Source organism: Gadus macrocephalus, chromosome 22, assembly GCF_031168955.1.
Source record: "Gadus macrocephalus chromosome 22, ASM3116895v1".
Classification (NCBI taxonomy): domain Eukaryota; kingdom Metazoa; phylum Chordata; class Actinopteri; order Gadiformes; family Gadidae; genus Gadus; species Gadus macrocephalus.
In genome coordinates this window covers 5,115,267-5,125,714 of record NC_082403.1, presented here as the reverse complement: position 1 = coordinate 5,125,714, position 10,448 = coordinate 5,115,267, and the positions used below count along the sequence as shown (strand labels likewise).

Below are 10,448 nucleotides of genomic sequence, written 5' to 3'. Positions count from 1 at the left end.
TTCCAGTACGGAAAGCGGCATGGACCGAAAACACCACATGAGCAAAACGCCCAGTTCCTTCTCCGAACCGGAAGTGGTGTGGGTTACCAAACCGCATTGATTTCCCTACACAACGTGAGAGAACTGTTTTATTCATTTACACTTCTGCAAACAACAGCCTTGTATCGCAGTTAATACGACGCAGAAAGGACCCAGATCAGGCAGCAATGCTGACGGACGCAGGTTGGTTGCGCAGCGGGGTGCATCTTTTCTTCCACATGCCTCATTGGGTGTCAGTGTGTGTTATTGTTGAGCTTGCCGTGGGATCCTGCTGGCATATAGCTGTCTTTTCGCTTTGCATGGATAGGCTTGCATTTTTATCCCCTGTTTTTACTGATATTAATAGCAGCTAAATAAACACAACAAATGTTGAAGAAAGTGCTTGCGTCTTTTTAACGGTATTTGCGACAACGGTCTTTTCCCTTGTCTTATTTTTCCATGTTAGACTATTCTGGAAATGCGTCTGGGGCTCGTCGGTCCAAGAAGAGGAGCTCGGGTGACTCACCGGGCGACGGCCAGTCTGTCCGCTCCTCCGGAAGGCAGGTCAACGTCAGGGTGAAGCGAACCAACAACCCTCCTCCTGGGCAGGTACGAGGCCTGCACCCTGTCAGTCACATTCAGACAAATCTCCTTATTAATAATCCTAATGATGTAGGAGAGTGTCAAAACAATAATAAATATCATTGTAAAATAACCTTTATTTATAAAGCTTTAAAGCAAGGTTTGCAAAAGGTTTTACAAAAAAAACGACATTTTCAAAGGAGAGACTGATGTTTGTCTTTACTCCAGCGTGTCTGTCATTAACCTTCCCCCCGGGGTCTCCAGTGCAAGAGAAAAGCCACAGACACAGAGGAGGAAGACGAGCAGTCTGAGAAGAAGTACAGGAAATGCGAGAAAGCGGGATGCTCTGCCACGTACCCCGTCTGCTTCGCCAGCTCTAATGAAAGGTATCGGGTTTCAGCCTCGGTCACTGGTCTTCTCTCGCTCTCTCTCTCGGTCCCGGTCCCTGTCCCTGTGCCTGTCTTTGTAGCCTGTAGGCATAACGTGCTAACGCCGGTCTGTGTGTCCCCAGGTGCGCTAAGAACGGCTACACCTCTCGCTGGTACCATCTCTCCTGTGGGGAGCACTTCTGCAACGAGTGCTTCGACCACTACTACAGAAGGTAACGCACACATGCATGCACACATAAACAATCACACGCACACATCTGCATACTTCATAATACATCATTCATATTTAGTGAGACAAGGACTCTCACTATATGACCGGAAACCACAACCAGTAGTTACGAGTGGCATACTGTTTAGGTGCTTGACAAGATTATTATTTTAAGGTCATGATTTCTTCTATTTCTCGGTGACGTCAGCCATAAAGACGGCTATGAGACCTACGCTTCATGGAAGAAAGTGTGGACCAGCAATGGGAAAAGCGAGCCCAGCCTCAAAGCTTTCATGGCCGACCAGCAGCTGCCCTTCTGGGTAAGGCCAACACCTAGGGACCACCACCACCCCCACCTCGACCACCACCACCACCTCGACCACCACCCCCACCTCGACCACCACCCCCACCTCGACCACCACCTCGACCCCCACCTCGACCACCACCACCACCTCGACCACCACCTCGACCACCACCTCGACCACCACCCCCACCTCGACCCCCACCTCGACCACCACCCCCACCTCGACCCCCACCACCACCTCGACCACCACCCCCACCTCGACCACCACCTCGACCACCACCACCTCGACCACCACCTCGACCACCACCCCCACCTCGACCACCACCTCGACCACCACCACCTCGACCACCACCCCCACCTCGACCACCACCTCGACCACCACCACCTCGACCACCACCCCCACCTCGACCACCACCTCGACCACCACCACCTCGACCACCACCTCGACCACCACCCCCACCTCGACCACCACCTCGACCACCACCTCGACCACCACCCCCACCTCGACCACCACCCCCACCTCGACCCCCACCCCTAACCTCGACCACCACCCCCCCCCCCCCCCCCCCCCAGCCCCGGGGGTCCATGTCCGGGTTGGGTTCTGAGCCCCTCTGCCTCTCCTTTCAGGTCCAGTGCACCAAGCCGGCCTGCAGGAAGTGGCGTCAGCTGACCAAGGAGATCGCGCTGACCCCCGCCATGGCGATGTCGTACCGCTGCGGCGTCAAGTTCAACAACACTAAGGTAACCTGGGAAGCGGGCGAGAGGAGTTGATGGCGCACGGTAATGTGGTGTGGTTAGTTTGTACTGATTTTGTTCTGTTACGTGCGTGTCCCTTAGATTGAAGGGTCCGACCAGTGCTCTCAACCAGAAGATTTGGTGAGTGTGACCTGGTGTCTGTGTGTGCGTTTTCAGGGGGTAAGATAGAGTGTGTTCATGAGAGGGACCAAAGGATGAATAAATGAATCTAAATGAGACCAAGAGAAGTTAAATGACACATACCTGATCATAAGTACACAATTGTAGTTTTCTTCTCACAAACAAAATGCATACACTAAGTCTGATGGTCAAGCACTGGAGAAAACTCCCAGCAACAAAGTTTAGTGGAGATAGAAAAAAACAACAGAAGTCTGCCCATAGAGAGTGAGAGGAGGAACCAGTCCATTGGCTACCACGGCAACAAAGCTTCCAAAAGCCTGGCACACGCGCGCGCTCTTCATCCCTCTCCCCCTCTGCGCAGCGCGTGGCCGAGGTGATTGACAGCTGGTGGCACTCCATGCTGATCCTGCCCCCGCTGCTGAAGGACAGCCCCGCCAGCCCCTTCCTGGCCGCCTACTACCCCGACTGCGTGGGCATGAGCCCCTCCAGCTGCCCCGGCAGCGGGGCCGAGCTCCGGGGCCAGCACTGCCGGACCGCCCAGCCCCAGAGTGAGCACCGCAGCTGGGGGGAGGGGGGGGGGGGCTTTAGCTATTGATCCACCACCGGAAAAATATGTTGATAACTGACTTTGATCTCAGAAATCTGAGATTAAAGTCAGAATTCTGAGAATTAAATCGGAATTCTGACTTTAAACTCAGAACTCAAAAACTATTTACATGTGGCCCCAATCCCCTTCCGTACACGCCCCTTTAGTCCATTTTCTTTTGTTCTAATTTTAATTTGAGATGGCTTTAATGAAGAAGATAGGAGTTTGGGTTGTCTTGAGCGCGGCCATAGAAGTCGAGATCTTCCTTCCATCCATCACAGCGCTCCCCTCTGCCCCCCCCCCCTCCCCCCTGCAGTCCCCGGCCTGAGCCCCTACTTCCAGCCCTTCTACCAGCCCAACGAGTGCGGCAAGGCGCTGTGCGTGCGGCCCGACATGATGGAGCTGGACGAGCTGTACGAGTTCCCCGAGTTCTCCCGGGACCCCACCATGTACCTGGCCCTCAGGAACCTCATCCTGGCCGCCTGGCACCGGGACTGCAAGGTAACGCTCGCCCTGGGGGCTTGACGGCTGGTTTGTGGTGGTGTCTGTGGTGGTAATGGGTGGCTTGTCAAGGCTTTCAGCATTACGTTGCTGGAGAATCAATACAATGAAAACCGTCAACAGTGACCTGTTGTATGTTGCATGGTGTGTTCTGTTGTGCGTCCTGACACTTAATGTACGCACTTGTTGTTGGTTGTTTGTCCTTTCACTTAAAAATAGTACTTGGCATTGTTTAGCATCTTATCCTAGCTATCTTTGTAGTATACAGGGAATGGGTTAACCTAACAATTGTTAGTGGTTCTATGAACATCCTTACTGTACAAACAGTGATATTCAAATCGACTCATTGTCGAATGACAATGAGTAAACGATTAAAATCTATTTAATCATGATTAGGATTTAAATGATTCTTTTTTTCCTCTGTTATTTTTCTTTTTAATCTAGTTAGTATTTTATGTTGTATTTCTTTTAACGTGCATTGTAGCACTTTGAGGTCATTAAGTTGATGTAAAATGCGTTATAAATAAAATGTATTATTATTATTATTATTGTAAGTCGCTATGGATAAAAGCTTCTGCCAAACGCCCTAAATGTTCATACAAATGTATGATTGCATTTGTTCATGACTATATCTGTTCCCCAGGAGGTGCTGACTCCGCAGAAATGTGCGCCCCACATCGTGGTGCGCGGGCTGGTGCGGGTGCGCTGCGTGCAGGAAATGGACCGCGTGCTGCACTTCATGACCAGGAAGGGTCTGATCAACACAGGGGTCCTGGCGGTCAGCCGGCCCCTGCTGCCGGAGAGATACCGCTCGGTGAGTACCGCCCTCCTGGCCAGCTCCACTGGTAGAGCAGGCTACTAATTGAATTTATTTTAATTGAAATATTTTACTATTATTATTATTTCGAACAAGTTAAGAAAAAGAGAAAAGTAAGCAATAAATAAAATATAAATATGAAATATAAGTGGACAGTTAGAATTAAGTTACATTAAAAAACAATGAAAAACCACATATGAAAACAAATTGTTTGAAAAGAACTAGCACGGCTAGTATTTGACGAAAGTGGACCGTTTATGGTGTGTTATGTTTTTGTTAACGGTACGCTGACGTTTCTGCAGAAGAACGTTATCGTGATCGGCGCCGGGGCGTCTGGGCTTGCCGCTGCTCGCCAACTGCAGAACTTTGGCACTCAGGTGGAAAGAAACACACATTAGTACCAAATACACACCACTTTCCCCCCCCCCCATTTGTTGTTGTTTGTTCTGTTTGTATTGCCTTCTCCTTACTAGCATTTCGTTTAGCATTTACCCTTAGCGTCCGCTTTTGTTTGTATCATTTTAATTTCTGATTGTATTGTATTTTATTTATTTTTATCCTATGTTTTTCCGAGGCTGCTGGGCTATTGCAACAAACTAATTTCTCCTACGGGGGATTAATAAAGTTGCATCGTATAACCGCGGTGCTGTCGTCGAGGCTGAACGAGGTACTTCATGGTTGTGCGCTGAGATGGTGAGCTGAGGTTTGGTTCCTCAGGTGGTGGTTCTGGAGGCCAGGGAGCGGATCGGGGGCCGCGTCTGGGACGACGCCTCTCTGGGGGTGACCGTGGGTCAGGGGGCCCAGATCGTCAACGGCTGCGTCAACAACCCCATCGCCCTGATGTGTGAGCAGGTGAGCGCCTCCAGGTGTGCGGTGGGTTTAAGGGGTTCCAGTCAGACCGTGCACCCCTCTCTGAAACCTTTTCAACCGAAAAAAAGCTCAACTGTATCAAACGGTCTCGGTATCCCTGATTGGCTCGTTAAAACACCTTGGCCCCTCCCAGATCCTTATGCTCTAGAACTGCAATAACTGAAAATGTATTAGTTGGGTATTTGTTAAGGACATTTTTTACGTTTATTTTATTCAACATATGTATTTTTTATATGTTAATTAATATTTTAAAAGTTTCCTTTGAATTTGCCTTTTCTTTTTCTCGTGAAGATGGGCATCAAGATGCACAAACTGGGCGAGAGGTGCGACCTGTTCCAGGAGGGAGGTCACATGACCGACACTGCCATAGACAAGCGCATGGAGTTCCACTTCAATGCCATCCTGGACGTGGTGGCGGAGTGGCGGAAGGACAAGACGCAGAACCAAGATGCGCCTCTAGGAGGTGCTGTTCTTACATTACCAATTATCAATAAAGAGAACCTTGTGTAATCTGCCTTTAGCAAAGGTGTTCCAATGAGTAAACATTGAGTAAACCATTTGATGCATCATTTGCAAAACCATGTCAGATAAAAGCAAGGGGGGAAACACTTTTCGAAAGTAAAAGCCCTTTAATTTTTACGAATAAAAAAACTCACGACAAAATAAAAGTCCCTACCTCAGTACGGTTATGCAACCCTCTAGATCTACTTATTAACTGTCCTTTCTTCTTACGGCCACAACCTGATGTTACCCTTACTGTAACAGCATTCCTGTTTTACATGTGTACGTTTATCTGAACCTCACAGAGAAGGTCAAGGAGGTGTACAAGAACTTCCTGCAGGAGTCGGGGATCCAGTTCAGTGAGCTGGAGGAGAAGGTGATGCAGTTCCACCTCAGCAACCTGGAGTACGCCTGCGGGAGCACACTGGACCAGGTTCTGCCCCGCCCTCTTCCCCCCCCCCCCCCCCCAGCAGACACGCCCTCCTGGTAGCAGACACACCCCCTGGTAGCAGACACCCCTCTGTAGCATGTATCAGACGCACTCCCTGGTAGCAGACACGCCCCCTGGTAGCAGACACGCCCCTTGGTAGCAGACACGCCCCCTGGTAGCAGACTTACCCCCCGGGTAACAGACACGCCCCCTGGTTGCAGACACGCCCCCTGGTAGCAGACACGCCCCCTGGTAGCAGACTTACCCCCCGGGTAACAGACACGCCCCCTGGTAGCAGACACGCCCCCTGGCAATAGACACATCCCTTGTTAGATTGCTAATTGTCGAACTTTTTCAACTGCTTATTGGCAACAATAATTATTGGCTGCGTGTAATTACTCCCACAAACAATAGCGAAAGAAAGTATTGATGTTCGGTTAAGGCAGATACGGTGCCCAACCGTCTCTCGTGACCAACATTCAGTATAACAATTCCAAGTGTACTCATCCTACGCGCCTATGCTTCATAATAATTCCCAGTGCTCCCACACGCTGACCCCTGGCTGCTGGTCTCTGTTCCCAGGTGTCGGCGCGGTCCTGGGACCACAACGAGTTCTTTGCCCAGTTCTCAGGGGACCACACGCTGCTCACCAGGGGCTACTCCGCCCTGCTGCTCAGGCTGGCCCAGGGCCTCGACATACGCACCAAGTGTGCCGTGCGTACATCCAAAGCTCTCTTTACTACACGACGCTATACTATTCTATACTACGACCGCTACTATAACCACACCTTACTATACTATACTATAACCATACCATACTAAATTATTACTATATTAAAGCATACCATTTTACACTTTTACCATACCAAAACCAGACCATACTATACCTTACTATCTACTATTACAATACTAAACTTTATCATACCATATTATAACCATCATATACTACTACTTATGCCATATCTCAAATTTCACACTGGAAAATCTCTTGCCCTGTGAGTTCAAGCCCTCAAACTAAATGTAATCGTAAATAAATGTATATTTTTGGTTTTAAACTCCTTTTAACTGCTTTCCATCTGTCACCGCTTAGGATTGCAGCAAAAAAAAGATCAAACATCTATCTGTTTCCGATGCTAGGTTCAGTCCATCGACTACTCGGGTGATGTCATCAAGGTGACATCCTCAAAGGGATCTCAGTGGACGGCTCACAAGGTACAGACAAACACTATGTCCTCTTAATGTTGACCTGCTCGTGTTTATATTGGAGAGAACATTTGTCACGTTGTTTTACTTTGAAATATGATTTTCTCTTGACACTGGTTCCAGGTGCTTGTGACGGTGCCGTTGACTCTGCTGCAGAAGAACCTGATCCAGTTCTACCCTCCTCTCCCTGAGAGGAAGCTCAAAGCTCTTAACAGCCTCGGGGCCGGCATCATAGAGAAGGTGAGGGGGGGGGGGGGGGGGGGGCTCTGTGAAGGGAACCTGTGGTTCTCTGTCTCCTTGGCTATCTTTTTATATCTTAGTGTATTTGATGACATTTTTTTAGAATTTAAACTTTGGTATTTTAGTGTTGATATTTTAATTTGTTCTTTACTACTTATATTCAAATGAATGAATTGATTACAGCCCACTTAATATTATACAGTATATTGAAGGTAAAGTAAGTCCAAAACTAATTGAATGAAGGGAGGTGTAATGTATCGAGGGGTTGGATAGATGCACATAAGTACAAAAAGAAAGTGAAACTGTTTTCAAACCGTCTTGCAGATCGCCCTGCAGTTCCCCTACAGGTTCTGGGACAAGAAGGTCCAAGGCGCGGACTACTTCGGCCACGTCCCTCCCAGTCCGGACCAGCGGGGCATGTTCGGGGTCTTCTACGACCTGGATCCACAGGTTGGTGTGACTGACTGCTCCGGTAGAGTCCTTACAGAGTGGCCCTTCAAGGGTAGAGGAAAGCGAGTTAGTTAGGGTGTTCGACTCCCAGCCCCAAGGGTACTGGGTTTGATCCCCCAATGCTCACGGCCTACCTGTAGGCATCGTTGAGCAAGCTGCCCTACCCACACCTGCTCCTTGATGACCCGTTTCTGTGTTCAGTCTTTAACCCACCGCCTGAATCCTTAGTTTGCTCAGTTCGCCACATTCACCGAGTCGACAACTTCGGCAAATGTCTGCCCAAAGCTGGGCTACGGCTAGGCTAGCGTCGTTAATTCTGCCGGTGTTTGCGTACAGGGGAAGCAGTCGGTGCTGATGTCAGTCATCACGGGGGACGCTGTGCCCTTCGTGCGTGACGCGGGGGAGTCGGAGGTGGTCTGCGAGTGCATGAAGGTCCTGCGGCAGCTCTTCAAGGAGCAGGTGAGCAAACTCGGCCCCCCACGCTTTTACGTCCGGGCTCCCGCTCCCGGATCAAGGTTGCTTTGTGGTTTTGTGGCACTTTGCCACCACGGCGGCATCTCAAAGGGGCTTCCCAGACCCACATAAGCCTGACAAAGAGCGTCCACAACCTCCCCCAAAGCCCAGTGAAAAATGGAATCAAACGCCGCTAGAGCAAAATGGAGAGAGTGGCATTGCTATGAAGGACACGATTGTTATCATTAGTGGAGTACACATCTTTGCCCTCTAGCCTCTCCCTCTGTTTCCTGCCTTTTCTCAGCTCCCACCTCAGCTCCTTCTCGGCTGACCTGACTGCCTGCTTGGCTCCTGCCATGAAAGCCCTCTTCATTATAGAGTCCTATAAACGCTGCTCAGTAGACAGAAGGACTGGGGAACATTATTAAAAGACATTCTACGCAAATACTTCCCTCCAATTTTGATAGACGGATGGATAGCTACATTATTCAGAGGGGAAACCTTGATGATTAATAAATAAAAGATGGATGAACCACAACAACAGAAACCACTAAAGGGACAGAACTGACGGTGTATTTGTGACTGAGCTGATAGGTGGTGTCCATTTCCACATCAGGGTAAACTGCATAACGGTCTCATGTTGTTTGACAGGAGGTCCCAGAGCCGCTGAACTACTTTGTCACTCAGTGGAGCAAAGACGTGTGGTCCCAGATGTCCTACAGCTTCGTGAAGACAGGGGGCAGTGGAGAGGCCTACGACATCATCGCCGAGGACGTGCAGGGGAAGCTCTTTTTTGCTGGCGAAGTAAGTACTAATGAACAGCGTTTACTTGTGAGGCATTCGGCTACTCTTTATAATGCGTATATGTGTAAAAAGCGTAAAAAATCTAAAGAATGCGCAGGGTATTGTTTGCATTTGATTGTTCTCAGCCTCATTCTATGTCTGTTAAATTACTGAATATAAATGACTTCATGCCAACCTCTTTTTTTTTTATATACATACATACATACATACATACATACATACATACATACATACATACATACATACATACATACATACATACATACATACATACATACATACATACATGAAGAAGCCAAACAAATATTGTTTAACCATTTTCTATTGAATCTCCATATTCTAATGTTTGTTCTTTTTTTATTTTTTTATTTTTTATTTAGGCAACCAACCGACATTTTCCTCAGACGGTTACCGGAGCCTACCTCAGCGGGGTCAGGGAAGCCAGCAAAATGTCCGCCGTTTAAAACCTGACCCCACAAGGAACCCATAACACCAGCACACACTCACGGGTCACACAGTACGACACAAGCTACCGTTGCTCAACCTGTACTGAGTTGCTTTTGGATTGCTCCTCTTTAAAAACTGTGTTTTTGCTACTCGTACTGTGATATGTGTACAGACTGGCAGAATACTGTTTCCAACATGAAGAAGACCATGTATGTCAGGGGCTAGCTCTTTATTTATTTCCGCAAGGATTATAGCACTTTTTGTCTCAAACTATTAACAGTGTCATTTTTCGGTTGATGGGGAAAAATAAATAAATATTTATGCTCATTCGAAAGCCCATCTGATGGAATCAAAGTTTGGATTTCCAGTTAAGTGAATAGTGTACTAGGTATCCTCTTACGGGGGGGGGACCAGGCTGTTTCAAACACCCTTAAACATTAAATTGGTAATGTTCTCGTGAACAGAAAAGACCACACGTTTAGAAGCGATAGCATTTCTGTTGGCGCATTTTGGATGACTGTTATTTTGTTTTTCCTATTTAAGTCATTACACTACATCAGTAACAATGCTTCCTTTTTTGGATGTGCTCAATATATATAGGCCTACCATCTTAAAGAAAATCAGGGAAAGGCTACAACTTTCAAATAATTTATACCATGGCCTATCATACACTATTTGTTCTATATGTGTGTAATAAAAAAAAGTATAACTGCCAACGCATTCCTGCCTCTTGCTTTATTATAATAAATTAATCAAATTGATGCCGCCT

General features: G+C 48.0%; 1 protein-coding gene across 1 annotated transcript; it reads left to right on the top strand.

Annotated features, from left to right (window-relative positions):
* Positions 1–59: 59 nt before the first annotated feature.
* LOC132450951 (lysine-specific histone demethylase 2) lies at positions 60–10,395 on the top strand. The gene is made up of 21 exons (XM_060043163.1): positions 60–222; positions 485–627; positions 865–986; positions 1,112–1,201; positions 1,406–1,517; positions 2,129–2,242; positions 2,339–2,377; positions 2,739–2,925; positions 3,280–3,464; positions 4,108–4,278; positions 4,584–4,658; positions 4,999–5,133; positions 5,443–5,614; positions 5,958–6,085; positions 6,665–6,796; positions 7,220–7,294; positions 7,409–7,525; positions 7,850–7,975; positions 8,312–8,434; positions 9,080–9,232; positions 9,613–10,395. The coding sequence occupies exons 1-21, from the start codon at positions 207–209 to the stop codon at positions 9,694–9,696; spliced, it is 2,499 nt and encodes an 832-aa protein (XP_059899146.1). The 5' UTR covers positions 60–206; the 3' UTR covers positions 9,697–10,395.
* Positions 10,396–10,448: the final 53 nt, after the last annotated feature.

What these genes read in the sequence shown, in the direction of transcription:
- LOC132450951 (XM_060043163.1), top strand. An exon ending in GCTCTCAACCAGAAGATTTG is followed by an intron (nt 2,378 to 2,738) that starts GTGAGTGTGACC and finishes CCCTCTGCGCAG; the next exon opens with CGCGTGGCCGAGGTGATTGA. An exon ending in TCTACGACCTGGATCCACAG is followed by an intron (nt 7,976 to 8,311) that starts GTTGGTGTGACT and finishes GTTTGCGTACAG; the next exon opens with GGGAAGCAGTCGGTGCTGAT.